At 46.3% G+C, this 18047-nt stretch overlaps 1 protein-coding gene across 1 annotated transcript in view; it reads right to left on the bottom strand.

Annotated features, from left to right (window-relative positions):
• Positions 1-1311: 1311 nt before the first annotated feature.
• Positions 1312-18047, bottom strand: part of LOC118527111 (uncharacterized) — a 71807-nt gene continuing 55071 nt past the window's right edge. Inside the window, exons 12-16 of the mRNA XM_078074013.1 lie at positions 17802-17903; positions 6730-6817; positions 5623-5714; positions 5230-5356; positions 1312-3558 (exon numbers count right to left, since the gene is read on the bottom strand). Of these exons, the coding sequence (XP_077930139.1) occupies positions 2489-3558; positions 5230-5356; positions 5623-5714; positions 6730-6817; positions 17802-17903 (1479 nt within the window). The 3' untranslated portion in view covers positions 1312-2488. The remainder of the gene's footprint in view (positions 3559-5229; positions 5357-5622; positions 5715-6729; positions 6818-17801; positions 17904-18047) is intronic.

Below are 18047 nucleotides of genomic sequence, written 5' to 3'. Positions count from 1 at the left end.
CCAGATGAGTAAAATGTTATAGTAGCTTCAAAGATACTTAAAAATAAACATAATTTTCATGCAACAGTCCAGATCATTCCCAGGCCTCACGAAGATGCTCTGAAGGAGGGAGTCATGAGTTCTCTGCGGGGTCGGGGGAGTGCAGCGGGTGGGCAGAGAAGTGGTTGATCCCTCATGTGTGGCGACTATTCATCACCTAGCAGTTTTACCTGTTTGGGGGTCTTTCCCAGAGCTCCACAACCTGAATCTCCACATAAGTGGCCATGCTCGGACCTCACCCACCCCCAAACGGTCCTGCCTGGAACCTCTTCTCCTCTGTGTTTTAGAGGAGGTCTAAAAGACCTTGCTCATCTCCCTCCAGAAATATTCTCTACTCCGTTACTAGTTCTTGCTTTTCAGTGTAAATTTTTAGGCTCTAACCTCAGAAATAATTTGATAGGTCTGATTTGGGGGTTCAGAAACCTGCATTACTAACAAGCAGCCTAATGATTTTTTTTTTTTTTTAAGATTTTATTTATTTGACAGAGAGAGAGAGAGACAGCGAGAGAGGGAACACAAGCAGGGGGAGTGGGAGAGGGAGAAGCAGGCTCCCCGCCGAGCAGGGAGCCCGATGCGGGGCTCGATCCCAGGACCCTGAGATAATGACCTGAGCCAAAGGCAGTTGCTTAACCAACTGAGCCACCCAGGCGCCCCTAGCCTAGTGATTCTAATATGGGTAGTTCATGGCCTACACTTTGAGACACAAAGTCAGTCTGTAAGTATGTGGGGAATCTCAAAGAAGAGCCAAAAGAATGAGTTTCATTATAGCTTTAAGAAATCAAAGACATATTAGGTGGTCGATCACAATATATGCTCTAAGATTTTCCAGAGGCCAGTTCCAGACATTTCCCCATCTTCTCCGTAAGACTTTCATCTCCGCCTTCTCCATGACTGGAACCTCCTCCCACCAACGGCCCGAACAAGAAATCTACCTATGCCCACTGCGACCCAAAACCCAAGTACTCGCTTGTCAGGGCCCCCACACCCAGGAACACCTTTCTAGTTTGGGTTGCTGGTCTTAAGTATCGTACTACACAGAATGATATGCCGCACATGAAATCCAACGTGTACATGACTGAGAGTCTGTGGTGGCATCTAGAGGAATGCGACAGAGTCTTGACAGCAAGAGGTCATATGTGTGTGAAAGAAAAACAGTTGTCTGTAAAAGAAAAATCTAAAAGATTAAATTTTAAGGATTCCAGTTATAGTCACGGTTTCGTATTTTAACTGAAATAAATTTGGCTCCTGCACAAAAACACACTCAATCTCTCCTTCTAAAAAAACTATTCTGTTTAATAGTGCACTTCATTTATGCTACAGGATGAGCAGGATTGGAACAAGATAACGAAAGATCATCCCTTCAGCTGGGAACACTCGAGCTCCATCCTAACCCAGCAAGGAGCCCGGCGGCCGCGTCAGGCCAGAGACTCCCTTCTCTGGGCTTTGCTCTTTCTTTGCATTCACACTTGGCTGCTGAAGTCAGAGGTGGGGTCATGAGAGGTCCAGCTGCTGGGGTCAGATGGCATAGGTCGTAGGTGTCAGAGGGCAGGGCAAGCTGGCTGATCGAGCTCCTTAAAAGCATTCTATTCTTAGCAACTGGGGGTTTGGATTAAATCACTTTTCAACGCAGGAGTGGGCAGAGGAACAGGGAGAGAGGAGGATGGAAAGCAGGCCAATGCTAAATGCTTTTGATCCTCTCCCTGTGAGCCTTACTGATTATCAGATGGATTTCCCAATCAGACCTATCACAATAGGGAAGGACAAGGAGTTCTCCAACAAAATTGCCTCACTGCTCTTGGAAACGGGCTTGCGGCTCCAAGAGCCCCCCAAAATACAGATAGCACAGAAAACCTCGTGGGGTCCCCCCCAATAAAATAACTAATCCCTCAGCCCCAAATTTCCATAATTAATGAAGTCATGGAACAACGACAACAACAACAAACAGCACATTCCTTATCAAAATTTAAAGCTGGATTAGGAACAGTGGCTTTGAAAGAGAGCCTCCATGTGCCCTTCTTAGCAAATAGCAGGACTCCAAACATTCCTTCCACTGCCTTCTGTGCTGAGTATACTGACTCCAACTGGAGGAATCCTTGGAATTTTATTCCTACTGTGCTTCCATTCCCCACCTTGGAAAGAAAGGCTCCTCTGGTGTGAGAGAAATGGTCTAGTGCAAACTCCCTTCCAAAATGGAAGGTGACTGGTCCCAGAGCTTCCCTCGTATTCCCAGCACTTAACCTGCCGCTTGCCTCCTGGTGTGATTCCTGGGGAATCTGACCTGGTGGCTCACCATGAGGATGTGCCAGCATGACTTCCCCAATCTGCCCCGTTCTCTAAAGTGAAAGGTTTGAGTCGGAAGGGACACATTCTAAGATGTTCATACTTATATAGTAAGGCAGGAACTCTTTAGACGCAGAGGAAGTGAGGAAAACAGGTGTGTGGCGCTCTCTCATGTAGACTCTCTGATATTTAATTCAGCAGTGACTCTGAGAGAACTTTTGCTCATTCCCATTACATTCAAAGGCTTCTCTCCAGTGTGAATTCTCTGGTGGCGAACAAGAGCTGAGCTATACCTAAAGGCCTTCCCACACTCACTACATTCATAGGGATTCTCCCCCGTGTGGATTCTTTGATGCTGAATAAGGCCTGAACTGTAAGTAAACTTTCCTCCACATTCCATACATTCATAGGGCTTCTCTCCAGTGTGGATTCTCTGGTGCTGATAGAGGTGGGAGCTCTGGCTGAAGGCCTTCCCACACTCGTTACATTCATAGGGCTTCTCTCCAGTGTGGATTCTCTGGTGATGGATAAGGGTGGAGCTCCTGCTGAAGGCCTTCCCACATTCATTACAAGCATACGGTTTCTCTCCAGTGTGGATTCTCTGATGATGAGTAAGGGTGGAGCTCCAGCTGAAGGTTTTCCCACATTCACTACATTCATAGGGCTTCTCCCCGGTGTGGATCCTCCGGTGTAGAATGAGGGCAGAGCTACAACTGAAGGTCTTCCCACAATCGTTACATTCGTAAGGTTTCTCTCCAGTGTGGATTCTCTGATGCTGAATAAGATGTGAGCTCTGACTGAAGGCCTTCCCACACTCACTACATTCATAGGGTTTCTCCCCAGTGTGGATTCTCTGATGTTGAATAAGGTCTGAAGTTCGATTAAAGCTCTTGCTACATTCATCACACTTATGGGGTCTGTCTCCCACAGGAAGTCTCTGATGCGAAATAAGGTTAGAACTCACAGTGAAGCTGTTCCCAAAATCATTGTATTTCTCACTTCTCTCTCCCACAGGGGTTAGCTTTTCCTCATCTGTCACTTGACCAAAATCTTGTATCTTCCTATTCAATCTTTCTCCAGAGGAGTTCCCCAGTTGCCTCTTGAGACTGACTTCTTGTTCATAGGCTTCTTCAAATTTAAGACCCTGAGAAATATCCTTTTGGAATCTTCCCAATAGCACCCCACGTGGTCCGGTATCTTCGGAAATTTCTTGATCATGCTCAGTTCTGGTCTCACCATCTGGCACGATACAAAATACAAACATCACTTGTTCCTTGTGGAAGAAAGGATCAAAACCAGAGGACAGGATAATTACGAGAAGGACATTCACGGGGCTAAAAGCACAAGCCTCTCATCTGCGTGCAGACCTGCCCAGGCTGGGAGCAGCTGATGCACAATGAGAAATCTGCATCGAGAAAATAAGGAAGAAGAAAGGCAAGAAGCAAAATCAAAGTGAAAAGATCTGGAAGTATAGAGAAGGCTGGAGATGGGAGGAGAGGAAGACAGACCAGGCAGGGGTGCGGAAACAAAAACAGAAGAGAAAGGACACGCTGTTTAATGAAGTGACAAAATCCTCACAGAGGTCAGAGACTGGAAATGCAAGTGGGGAGACAGTGGCTTCCAGAAGGTAGGGAGGAAGAAACATAAGCAAGCCCAGAAGGGTGATGGGAAACAGTCGCAGAGCAGGAAGAAGCGACAAGAGGGAGGCCACAGTGACCGCCACAGCCTCAGGTGAAAAGAACAATCACGTCTGTAGGCCACACACGCCAAACCCATGGAAACAGGCAAAAGACGGAGCTCAGTCCGCCTCTGGGCCCTAGGCATCGAAGGCTGGGCTAAGGTGTGAAGATACATAAACCATCTTCTTGTCTGACTTATTTCCACTGCTTTGGGATTTTCAAAGGGAGCTTTGGGCAAAGAGGATGAGTGAAAAGGGTCTAGACAGTTAGTATTTTTAGTCTGTCAATATATTAAGAAGTAAAGACCGGGAATGAGTGTTAGAGAACAGAAACAGCTGTTTCTCCCTCACCTGAACAGGCACCTCTCAGGACCTCTCTGTTCTCAGTTCCCTTCAAACCCAGGACCCTCGGCTCTTCGTCTTAATGCAGCCCAAAGATTGTGTCAAAATTCAGAAATGGAAATCCTGCCCACGGGACAAGGTTTATCCTGCTCAGAGCAAGTGGTCCCAGAGCTTGAGTCCGCACCCAGGATTCGCAGGGCCAGCAAGGAAATGTGCAGGGAGTCTCCAATGGGAGGGAGGGAGACGCCCTGCACTGCCCAGAAAATGTTCTCACTGACAGTGCGTGACTGACAAGTCACAGATTAACAGTCCACAGAGTAAAGGTTAAAGACGCCAGTTGCAAATTTCTCCTGGAGCCACAGCCACCCTAGTCCTGAACAAAGCAATGGACCCCTCGAGGGGGTACAACAGAGAAGGGAAGGAGAAGGAGTTCCAGAATGCGCACATGGGCGCCCAGCAGTACCTCATGTGTTTAGGGATCCTGAGATGCTCATCTTTTGGAAAAGGCTCTGAATTACACATTACGAATCACATGAAAAAAAAGCAGCAGATCTGAAGCTGAAAGACCAGGGCCCGAGTCCTGCTACTTGATAGCTATAGGACCACCGTGAAGCACTGAAGGCCTCTGACGTCTCTTTCGTCACCGAGAACACAAGAAGAACCCTAGCAACCGCTGTTACTGTGTTACTGTGAGGTTTCCACGAGAGAATGTACAGGAAAGCGCTTTATAAACTGCCAATTACTGTACAAGCAGGAGTTACTATTATTGTTAGAATTTTCTGAGACTACGTCAATCTTTAGCTGATCATTTTGCGACTCAAGTGTCACTAGCCAACAAGGAAACAAAGAAATGCCAAGGGAGTTTTACTGAGAAAGCGTTATCTCCTTACCCAGCGAGAACACATTCCCATAATTCTCCAGCATCACATCCCTGTAGAGGTCCCTCTGAGCAGGCTCCAAACGCTTCCACTCCTTCCGGATGAAGTACACAGCTACATCCTCAAACGTTACCAACTCCTGAAACAACATGGTCTTGCGTGCAATTTCAGGGGGAGGGAGGGGACCGGCAGCACCAAAAATAACTGGGAATGAGGATGAACAATGAGTATCTAAGAGGTGGGGGAAAGGAGGTTATGGCAGAGGAAGAGAGGGGTCCGTTATTCAGCAGGAAAGGACCACGTTCCTGATGGGGGGAATCACGGTTTGGGGCACTGAATGGATGTCACGGCATAAACGTTTCCATGAAATGGGAAGAAAGAACGATAAAGGGAACCACAGCTCACCTGGGACTTGGCCTTTAGGAGTGCAGCTGCCAACATCTCATCCCCCAGGCTGTCCTTGTCGGAAAATGCAGGAACTGTCGAGGAAGGAAGAGCTGAAGGACAATAAAAGGCTCCGTGAGTGAACCCATCTGCTCTCTGGCCTCCCAACCCACAGAAAACTCACTGGGTCCTGGAACCTAGGACCCAAGCCCTCTTGAGGTGAGGCATCCAAAGCCCTGCTGATCCTGCTCTCCATCTGCCCCAGGTACCTTCCTTTCTGTTCAGTCACTGCTCTCTCCCGGAAACCGGCACAGTCCTCCCATTAGTGATCAGCACCTTCTTGTCCTTTCTCCCAACCTTGGCCAGCAACGCAGACATTCCTGCTCACCCCTTCCATCCCTCTCCACATCTCTGAACTCAAGACTCGTGCACAAAGGTCTCTTAGACCAGAGGAAACCAGCAGCCTCACCCAACCCCAACTGAACAACACAATGCCCATTCTCCTTCTTTCTCTTCACCCCCAGGTCAAATCTAAACACTACAAAATGTTTCCTGGTTCTGGGCTTGATCACATCTCTTCTTAATTCTTAACATATTTGTCCCTTAGAGACTCTAAACCCCTAGAGACACAAGACTGTGTACCATCACCGGGACAAAGAGATCCTTAAATGCTTTTTCCTGATAAGCATACCCTTTCAACGGCAATTGCCTCCAAAGTCAGTGGCACAGTCTATGACAGCAAAATACAAATACCTTAGTGGCTTCTGCTCATTTCATCCTTTTGCCTGTGACCTACAAAGTGATTTCCCAAGAGCCTCCCCTAAGTGCATGCTCCTAAAGAACACAAAGTAGGACCAAGCACCTGGAATTCTGTGATTGTCAGTTTTCTTAATCCTGCATGAGGTCCCAACGGCCCTTCACAAATGCCTCAGCTGTAAAGGCTACCAAGCTGTACATTCATTGTTGGCTTCAGTTAGCTTTTCCACTGGGCTGTAAGCTACCGAATGGGAAGGACTGTGTCTTAGCCACATCTGGATTCTAGTGGTTAGCCCGATTCCTGGTGAATAAGACGTGCAGCATGACTGCTGAATGCCTGAATAAAAGAATAAATGAATCTCTATTCCTTACCACTCTCAAGCAGGGCCTGAGGTTCCTGAGATACGCAATCAGCCTGAGTTTCCATGGGTAGGGCCAGAAGCTCTGGGTCTCTGGTCCACTATCTGCAGACTCAGCAGGAAGCCGGTTTTGAATGAGAACGAGGAAGCACTGCGGAAGCAAAGTTCAAGGTTCAATGATTAAAATAAAACAAAACAAAACCAAAAAAACCACCTCCCTTGAGCTAGCATTTCAGTTCATACCCACGATTAGCAGGAGGAAATGTAGCAACCAGGACCAGTCTTCTAGATCTCGGTAAATACCCTGTGAAGAGATTCCATGAGCACCACAGAAAGGGCCCCTGTTCCTAGACAATATCCCACCTTTGGCTCCCACAACATACTGAGCGATATTTATAACAACAGAAAACGTGGAACACTGGTGCCAAATAATGATACTAACAGAATTAAATACTAAGCAACGATTGAAATTTTAAAAAAAAACCAATAAAATGAAAAAGTATGTACACATAGATCTGCAAAATGTGCATGTATTGTATGAACTTTTAAGAATGTTTGGGATAGTGCATAAAGCTAACTGTTTACAGATTTTTTATTTACTTATTTATTTATTTATTTATTTATTTATTTTTTAAGATTTTTTATTTATTTATTTTGCGAGAGAGAGAATGAGAGACAGAGAGCACGAGAGGGAAGAGGGCAGAGGGAGAAGCAGACCCCCTGCTGAGCAGGGAGCCCGATGTGGGACTCGATCCCGGGACTCCAGGATCATGACCTGAGCCGAAGGCAGTTGCTTAACCAACTGAGCCACCCAGGCGCCCTTTACTTATTTATTTTTAAGCAGACTCCATGCTGGGCTTGAACTCACGACCCTTAGATCAAGACCTGAGCTGAGATTGAGAGTCAGAGGCTTAGCCGACTGAGCCACCCAGGTGCTCCTATTTACAGATTTTTTTTTTTTTTTTTAAAAACTTCATAAACATTAGAGCTAGTAGAAGGAAAAAAATTACTTTATTAGATTTCTAGCTGTTACATTACATTTAGGTGTTATCCTTTGAGGAAAAGGGGTCACAAAACAGCACCCAATGGCAGAGATCAGAGAAACTTTCCGTTGAGTTCTCGGTCTCTCATTTAGAAAACCCTGGGGAAATAACAGCTGACACCCAGAACTATGGCAAATAGCTCAGATCTATTAATTAAATTAGAGAAATCCTTCCTCCCCTTTCTAAGACAGCTGTCTGCTTCCAGTTTCAGCCAAAGGCAGGATGTTACTGAGGGACGGGGGCCCCTTCTGTGGTCCCCATGCAGTGTCATCGCAGGGAGCAGGTGTACGTACTCGCCAGATCTAGAGGCTGGGCCCGTCACCGAGAAGGTAGCAGCCGGCCTTCTTTCTACCTCCCTTTTCTCCTAATACATTTCCTTGGATCAGAATATAAGTCCCTGCCGCACGGACCAACACTTTTTAAAAAAAATAATAAGATTACTTATTACTCCATTTTCATCCCTCCTGACGTCCCCATTCCCCAGTTGCTATGACAATCAAGAGAGGTCTGTTCTCTGTGGCTCTAGTGAATAAAACAGAACGTGAGTATCTAGACTAAGGTTTGGATCTCAAGCAGAAGCTTCTACTTCACACTTGAATGCCGTGACAGGAGTCAACAGACCAAGAACAGCCACCAGAGCTTTCTTACACTTGGGCAGGAGCAAAGTAAAACACCCCTGGACTTTGTCTACTTCCCTCTTTATTTATCTGCTCATGTAACAAACAACTGCTGAGTGTCACTACACTGCAAGACACTACTGAAAGGAATGTGAACAATATTTGCTTTACCATTATAGACCGCTGCGTTCACATAAAGCATAAAAAGGGGAGGGGCCCTGAGAGTCAGAGTTCACAGAACTCTAGTGTTTGGGCAACAAGGGGGTACAGAATGCCCACCACCAATGCCTTTACACAGAGAAAGGCACTGAATGAGGCATGAGCCAGGCCCAGTGGCAATCAAGGTGACACACCCTATTGCCACCACGGCTCCCTCCTCACTGGGTCCCTTCAACTCTGTCTCAGAGCCAGCCATCTTTTGTTCCTATCAACCAACTTTATGATTTCCAGGACTGTTTATAAGCAGACACCTCCAACGAATCAGCTCTTGGTCCAAACTCTCTTTAGAAAGGAAACTCAGAGGCTCTGACTCCAGAAGAAAAAAAACAAGCCTCCCTCCTCAAAGCTGGGTTAACCAAAGCTGGAACTCAAAGGCATATTGTTGAGAACAAGTCCCCAGTGTCTGCATCAGTACACAATGTTTCCCACAGAAAGAAAAATCTCCATTGTGCCCCCACAGCTTCAGGTCCAGGCAGGGCCCTTCCCTGCTCTGCGGCCAGCGCCTCTCCCTGAAGCTGCTCCTGCGGACTGACAAAGACGACCTGGCAGTGAGAACGAGTCATGAAAAGCTTTACCTGCTGGAATCTTTCCTTCCTTCTTTGGAGTTAGGTCCTAGAAGACCAGAGTAGCAATTATCGGGACTTTGGAAGCCTTTGTGCAAGTTCCTGGGAATTCTAACTTAAGCTGATGCCAGTGCTGTATGATTAAGGGGGGAAAAAAAGGAATTAAAAAATATTCATGTAAACTTCATTTCTACTCAGATAGATATAAGGGAAAAAAAAAAGACCATACACTAATCAACACAATTAAGACACAAGTGGTTATTTGTGTTGCACCCCTGGAGAGCTGAAAGGCAACTGAAGTTCTCCAGGTCAACCTCCCACCCAAGTGTAAGAAATGCCTTCTCAAGTTCCCGATGTTCTGACGGCTAAACTTGCAAGAAACTCTCAACCTCAGCACGGGGTCTGGTCCATTGCTGCAGAGCTTCACCATCAGAGAGGTCTTCGGTTGGTAAGGTGGGAAAATCTATCCGCCTTGGACCTTCACCTCACAGAGGCCTAGCACCCTGCCCTAAGGTGCTTCAAGAACAGAATCTTCTCCTTCCACACAACTGTTCCTCAAACACTTGTAAGCCAAATGACGCTCACTGTCCATAAACTTCCCTTCTTGGGGATAAATACCTTTAGCTCCTCTCATTGTTCCATATATTTCGGGTTCATCATCCTGCCTATCCTCTCCTGGAGTTTACGAATGCCATTCAGAGCGTAAACATCCATCTGCGTTCAATCCCACTTCAAAAGCGGATCAAATCAGGGACCTAACACAATTGAAAGCGGGAGCCAGACACAGCTGCACCAATCCCCGTAAGGGACTCGATTTACTGAGCGCCAGGGGATTATTCTCGGGAACTAAGTTTGCACTCTCCCCCACCCCCCATTCCAGACCTACTTCTAACTGCGAACACTTCGTTGAACTTCTCAGATCTCAGACCCGGCTAAGTACAAAGAGACTTCTCCTGCCACTGGCGCGAATAACTGTGTTAACACCAAATAAAAGCGTCTGGGAGGATTACCAAGTTAGGGCAGCTGTCATCAGCTGTTCTAAAGAGAGGGGCCCGTTCACACCCGTACTGGAACTTTTAAGTGCTCGAGCTGGGCTAAGTCACAAGCCCAGAACCGGAGCCCCTTTCCTCCCCTCCTGGCAAGGCCCCGTTTGGAGGAGGGAGGTCCCCGGGGAAGCGGAGTCGGGGACCGGCTGCGGGGGAGGGAGCGGCGCCTCCCGGCAGCTCCGGGCGGGCCTGGGGACCCCGCGGGCCGCAGCGGCGCGGACACCACCCCTTTCCCCGGCGGCCACAGCCTCCGTCTCACCGCGAGCCCCGGAGGCGGCCGGACTCACCCTGGGGGCAGGGACGGGAGATTTGGGGGGCCAGACACCGACCAGGCCCCGTTGGACCCTGTCACAGACCCACACACCCGGACAGAACAAAGAACGGAAGTTCTCTCTATTTCGCTTCCGGGTCGATCCTTTTCATTACCCACCCTATCCCCGTAGCCTCCACGCCCACTTGTTCTCTCTAGGAACTTTGGAGGTGTTCCCCTCTCGGTGATTCGCTGACTCCCGGCCTAGGCCGCGTGGCGGCCGCCAACGCCGGCCCTCGCGCTCCCGCCCGCCGCCGCGCCCCCTGATGGCCGGGCGGGGCGAAGCGCCGCGTCCCTCGGCCTCAGGGCGCATGCGTGGGCGCCCCAGAACCGGCGGGGGCGGCGGGGGTTCCCCCGCGGATCGTCGAGGGCGGAGGAGAGCGCACGTTGGCAGAGCGACCCGGGTCCCGAGCCGACCCGCAGCAAAAAGGAGGACTTCTGAAGGGTTCATCGGTAGAAAAAAATTCACCTTTATTTGAAATTTCCAAATAAACCAAGTTTTGTGTTTGTTTCATGTAAAAATGCCCCCTTTATTTTTATTTTATTTTATTTTTTTTTAAAGATTTTATTTATTTGACAGAGAGAGAGACACAGCGAGAGAGGGAACACAAGAAGGGGGAGCGGTAGAGGGAGAAGCAGGCTTCCCACTGAGCAGGGAGCCCGATGCGGGGCTCGATCCCAGGACCCTGGGATCATGACCTGAGCCGAAGGCAGACGCTTAACGACTGAGCCACCCAGGTGCCCCAAAATGCCTCCTTTAAATTAAAATCCGAAGAGAACATTCCTGCCCATCAGAGAGTCCCCGTGAGGACAAAACCTGTACAAGCGATGAGAGAGGTCGGGGAAGTTACTAAAATCTATCCGGTGCATCCGAAGAAGACAAGAAGACTGGCGGGCGAGGCCCCCCAGGAGCTGAATGTGTGAGATCCTTGAGGAGAGGAGGGGAAGGTTTCCGTGGTTCGCTCACTTTATGCCCTCACAGGAGGAACCCTGTAAGTGTAGGAATCAAATCCTTCCAGGTCATATACAGAATGAAATCTTGTGATATCCTGAGTAACGCGGGGGCCCTCCTGGCTCCCCTTCCAGCCCTGCCTCCCATTTGATCCCAGTTTCCACTGCATTCCCATATTTATGGCGCCCACAGTCAGCTCTGCGAATGCAACAGACTTCACTTTCCAGTGACGGCAGGCTAAGGACAGCAATTTAAATGACCCAATTCCAGTAAAATATGAAAAGTGCTAGGAAAGAATTTGCAGAAGTGTTGCAGGCCCTGGAAGAGAAGGGGATGCTAGGGCAGAGGAAATAGGACTAAGGCCTGGAGGCAGAACAGAAGTCACTAATAACACCTTGAGGGTGGCCTGAGATGGGTGGGGCCTGACCCATCTCCAGTCCTTCCAGACCATAATGAGAATTTGAGCAAGTACTTGGCATAATCAAGTCGCTCAGTAAACTCAATACCCACCCTCATCCCCACCAAAACAACACACACACACACACACACACACACACACACACACACACACACACAATCCCTGGGCTTTTTTTTTTAAATCTCTCCTCCATTCCTTTTTCTTCCACTCCTACTTTAGGACAAGAAGGACAGAGATGAGGAAGGAGGCAGGAGCAAGGAGAGCAGGGCAGGGTGGAAATGGTCTCCTCAAAGTGGGATTGTTTGTTCTGTAAAAGGTTCCCTAATGACCATCCGAAGGGAACAGCTCTTAGACACCCAGCACCTTCAATGCTATCAACTTTATTACTCTGGGGCTGAGAAGTCAATTTGTAGCTCATGGTTGGTGTTTGCCCCAGAACCCAGCCAGCTGCCTAATTCCCAGCAAGTTCTCAAAAGCCGTGCTCTTAATGATTATTCTTCTGAGTCCATGGTCTCCGGAGTGTCATGAGTCACCTAGGGGATGCTCAAGGCAATCCACCAAGGTGGGAAAGGAAGTGTGGGAACTTCTGTAAAGCTTTTATCTAAAAGAAAGGAAGAAAATAAGAGTAAAAAAGTAAGCCTTACCGAAAGTCAATAGAAAGGAGGGCACTGGTAGCCTCACTGGGGTCTTCATAGCAGTCTTCAGACAAGGATATGAGCAACCTGGCAGGTAGGAATGGGGGATGGAGAACACAAATATTCTCAGAGTGTCTGTATAGGCAGCTAGTTTTGAGAGAATCAGTTGCCAGAGTCTTATATTTTCTATCTGTACACCTTTAAGATTGCTCCCTTGGCCAGGGTGCCCTCCTTCACGGCCATCTTCCCTCCTGATGGAAGATAGTCAGGTTTCTCACCCCCAATACTGCTATGTATTGCCCTGGGGTATCAAAACTTTTGGGGTACCAAACAAAAGGACTCATTTGAAATATCGCTGCCAATAAGGATTAGGTGGACAAATCCTTTGTGATTCGAGTGATTTCCCAGTACTTCCCTCCACCAGTAAAAGCAAAGGAGGACAAAACCATTTCTGTTGATAGATCACAGTGTGATTTTGGTATGTAAAATCAACATTGCTATAACTATATTCCTTCTACCACTCATCTTCTCAACTTAACGTGAGCAGGAATTTTCCAACATTTACGTCTATAAAAGCAAAAGTAGAGGGGTGCCTGGCTGGTTCAGTCGCTAGAGGATGCAACTCTTGATCTCAGGGTCTTAGATGTAAGCCCCACATTGGGCATAAACCTTACTTAAAAAAAATTTTTTTTTAAAGGAAGAAAATTTAAAAAAGCAAAAGCAAAAATAGCAATAGATTTAATACTTTAGTAATAAGTAATGCCCACTTATTGAGCAAAGCCTCTCAAATCTGCACCCAGAAAACACTTGAAAATACGATTTTCTAACCTTTTAAAAAATACTCCAAAATTACGTGTGTCTGGGTGGCTCAGTCGGTTGAGCGTCGACTCTTGGTTTTGGCTCAGTCATGATCTCAGGGTCATGAGATTGAGCCCCATGTCAGGCTCCGTGCTCAGTGGGGAGTCTGGTGGGATTCTCTCTCCTCTTTCTCTCTCTGCACCCCCCCCACACTCTTTCTCTCCAAAATAAATAAAAATAAATCTTTAAAAAAAAGGAAATATTTAGACTTTTAAAAAAATTCCAATATTAGTGGCTGGAATTATTTTGTGTATCTGTCTACTTCTCAGTGTCAGTATTCTCTCTCCTCCAGCCCCTACTAGAGTCTCTGAGAGCAGGGACACTGACTGTCTTATTTAGCAATGTAATCCTCCAGAATCTAGAACACTGCCTGATAATAACAACTCTGCAATGACTGATAAATAAGTAAATATTTATGGACTTGTTCGTTTACCTCCAGTATGTCCTCAAATATATACAAACCATGCCCCAGATATTGCATGAGACATTTTATTAAAAATTATTCGTTGTTCACCTGAAATTGAAATTTAACAGGTCATCCTGCATTTAATCTGGCAACCCTATCTCCACTGAAATTGTCCTTGTTGAAATTAAGGGGAATGATATTTTAGCTCACTTCCCTCATTTCAAGCCATATATGTGTTCAAATTCTTTTTTCTGCTGATAGAATTCTGCAGTTCCCACCTGAGGGGATAAACTTTATGCTAGGTACACTTCTTTCTCCTGCTAATTCTTTGATTTGACAGGATCCTAAGAAATGTAATTTTAATGACTTTGGGACCTATGGGATCTTCCATTCTTTCATGTTAGGAAAACCATAAAGTTCTCAAGGAGACTTAAATTTGTATGTGGATATTTTACCTGGCTTTGTCTAACTCAAGATCAAAACTTAGAGTCTTTTTACTGCTATTTCCTTTGAGTCAGAAAATACTTCCTCACTGATGTATTTATATTATTAATTTCCTTCCTCATCAATATTGTAAAGTAGTCCATAATACCAATGTGTTTGAATAACAAGATTCAATAGAATTCTCATTCTGAAAGAGCTTCCAATGGCCATTCTTTTATTTTTTTATTTTATTTATTTTTTTTTAATGGCCATTCTTTTAGAATACTTTACTTTGTTAATCATTGTAGACTCTGGCTTTTTAGACTAAATATATGACAATCAACCTCAGCCAATATTCTCTTTGATGCTCAAATTGTCACAACTCTGGCAAACGTGAGCTCATTCTATTTTTTTATTTTATTTCTTTTAATTTTAAAAAAGATTTTATTTCTCAGAGAGAGAGCACAAGCAGGGGTAGCGGCAGGCAGAGCGAGAAGCAGGCTCCCCGATGAACAAGGAGCCCAATGCCGGACTTGATCCCAGGACCCTGGGATCATGACCTGAGCTGAAGGCAGACCCTTAACTGACTGAGCCACCCAGGCATCCCAACATGAGCTCATTTTAGATTGGTCCCTGTGTCATTTCAATATAACCTCATCAAATTTGAAAGCCTTTTGGCACAACAAAATTGCCAGGCTCACCTTATATTTTTTCTGAATATAGAATTAGCTATTTCTCCAAGGAACACTGGTGCCACATAGCCGGGGTGGGGGAGAAATATATGCATATTGGGGCTCACATTATTTCTGGGCAACTGCTCTTGGACAGATATAAAAAAAGATAGGTATTTTATTGTAAAGAAATGAAGTTAATATTGCTACTGCCAATCCAGTTTTACTTAAATTCTTAATTCTACAACTATACTCCTTTATCTTCTATGGGTAAATCTTCATTAAAAAAAATTTTTTTTTGAAGTAAACTCTACCCCCAACATGGGGCTCAGCCTCAGGACCCTGAGATCAAGAGTCACATGCTCTACTGACTGAGCCAGCTAGGTGCCCCCTTCATTTCAAACTAAATAAATATAATGGTTTATTTTTTTCTGACATTTCAAGTAAATAGTTCTCAAACAATTCAGTAGCCACACAAATGATACAATTACTGAATAAAGTTTAAAATCTTTTAGTCTTTTTTTTTTTTTTTCCATCACGGTCTTTAATGCTGCCTCCCCTTTTTAAAAATTTTATTTCCAGGGGTGTCTGGGTGGCTCAGTTGGTTGAGCATCCAACTCCTGATTTGGGTTCAGGTCATGATCTCAGGGTTGTGGGACTGAGCCCTGCGTTGGGCTCCATGCTGAGGGCAGAGTCTTCTTGTCTCTCTCCCTCTGCTGTCCCTGCTACCCCGGCTCTCTCTTAAATAAATAAAATCTTTCAAAAAATTTAACTGTTTTCTTCTTTAAAAGATTTCATTTGGGGCGCCTGGGAGGCTCAGTTGGTTAAGCACCTGCCTTCGGCTCAGGTCGTGATTTCAGGGTCCTGGGATCGAGCCCTGCGTCTGGCTCCCTGCTCAGAGGAGAGCCTGCTTCTCCCTCTTACCGTTTGTGCTTGCTCTGTCAAACAAATAAAATCTTAAAAATATTTTCATTTATTTGCGAGAGTGAGCGAGAGTGTACGAGGGGGGGCGGGGGGAGTGAAGAGCAGAAGGAGAAGCAGACTACCCACTGAGCAGGGAGCCCGATGACACGGGGTTCGATCCCAGGACCCTGGGATCATGACCTGAGCCGAAGGTAGACACCCAACCGACTGAGCCACCCAGGTGCCCCTAAAATGAGGTATTTCCTATTAGCTTGGTATAAAGTTTCTATGTCTTCAATAAGTTATATATTTTTAAGGCGTATAACATGGTAAATTTTGTGTATTCTACAATTTAAAAAGTTGGAAAAAAATGATTGAAATGTGAACATATACTGGCTCTGACATTACTAGAAATGTAGTAATAAGAGTCAAAATTGGCTTATTCACCTAGAATCATATTTTCGAATCGTATACTTGGACTATATGTAAGTCACTGTAGATAGACTAGATGGGGTGAAATTAAGCCATTACATAGAAATGTGGATACAGCTATGTTATTTCCCATCTCAAGATAGATCAGACACTTCTGTCTCCTCGTAGCAGACAATCTCCACCAAAGAGAATTCTGGAGGTGGGCTGCAAGAGAAGAGCTGCTGCCCTGATTTCCAGGCTAGCACTTCGAGGTTATTCTAGAATTTATAAAGTCACAACATATTTCCGGGGATGCACAAAGCTGTCACTGCATCCACAAATACACGTTACTGGTGTAAGTGAGTCCCCTCAATTCATCAGATCACCACATTTGGGGAGACAAAGGGGTAGAAGCACTGCTGCCCCCAAGTGCCGGGGGTAGAATTGCAAGATACAGGATGCCCCATTAAATTTGAATTGCAGATAAGCACTGAATAATTTTTTTAGTGTTAAGTATGCCCCCAATATTATCTAGAATCCAGATTAAGTCCTGTACATCTGTCTGCGTGTGTGTGTAAACATGCGTATCTGGGTGATATGGGGGGGTGCTCGCAAGCATCTTCAGACCAAGACAGCCTGAAAGCCCCCTGGGGACAGCTTCTTCCCAGTCTCCCAGGGGTCCTCAGCCACTCTCTGGAGCCAAAGAGGCACTGCCTAACCACAGCTGGACACTGGGACTGGAGCAGAGCTCAGGTCTACCAGTTTCTCCCATTTGTTATGTTGTGTGAAAGTCCCCACACAGAAGCCACCAGATCAACAGTGCACCCACTATTGGCTTTTTTTCTCCCCTCCTTTCCCGCTCCCTCACACCTGGCTTCCTGGAGCCATCTCCCTAAGCAACCTATCTGCCCCCAAGCCCTTGTTGCAGGCTGTCCTAGGGGAAACCCAAACTGTAACAGTCGGTACTGGAAGTGGCCCTAGAAACTGAGCCCTCAGGATGGGATTCTGGAACAGGTCACTCGCTGGTCAGATGGTTAGTAAGAGGAGCCTGGTAATGAGCGCGGTAGTCATGACTCCTGGCATGCTCTACCTGGCCATTACGGAGATTTCTACCAGGCACGGCAGGATATGAGGTTCTGGTAGAAGGGGAAGCATGAGTTTCTGAAACAGTCCTAGAACTTGAAACATTATTGGGATAGTGGCAATTACAAGGACTGCAGGTTCTCTCTCAAGCTTTGAAGAAAGAAAATTATAGGCTTAGTTCAGCCAACTATCATTTCAGGGCATGTTGTGAAAGCCAAAGTCGCCCACAGGAGGGATTAAAGAGATCCCCATCTTCTGCAGCAAGAGCAGACTGGCCTGAAAACTAGCACAGGGTTGATTGTGAGGGGGGCAGAACTGCAGAGGCAGCTAAATGCAAAGCCTTGCCAAGTCATTTATGCCAAAATTCTGGGTCCTGATTGGGATCCTGATGCATCAGAAATCTGGGGAGGCGTGCTCGAGCACCTCAAGCCCCAAATTCTCCAGAACCCTCTGGTCTAACAAACGCACTCCCTCCCCCCCTTGCTGTAGGAGAGTAAACTTGCTTGGAGACCACGCAAAGATCTCACCTGACTATAGTCAGGGAACAGACAGGATGGACTTAAAGGAATCATGCTGGATATTACTGAGTTGTGGAGTTTAGAAGGAAGTTTCAGAGTCAGATTTTCAGACTGTGGCAGAGACAGAATATACACAACCAAAATGCACATGAGGCTGACAAACGTTCTCCATGATGAAATAAATGTGTTCAGTATGCAGAAAAAAAAAAAAAAAGGCAGAACACAGACCAAGATGCAGTTACTCTATACACTCTA

This window comes from Halichoerus grypus, chromosome 6 (assembly GCF_964656455.1).
Source record: "Halichoerus grypus chromosome 6, mHalGry1.hap1.1, whole genome shotgun sequence".
In the NCBI taxonomy this organism is placed as follows: domain Eukaryota; kingdom Metazoa; phylum Chordata; class Mammalia; order Carnivora; family Phocidae; genus Halichoerus; species Halichoerus grypus.
The sequence above is the reverse complement of the archived record's forward strand: the minus strand, read 5'-3'. Positions and strand labels throughout refer to the sequence as shown.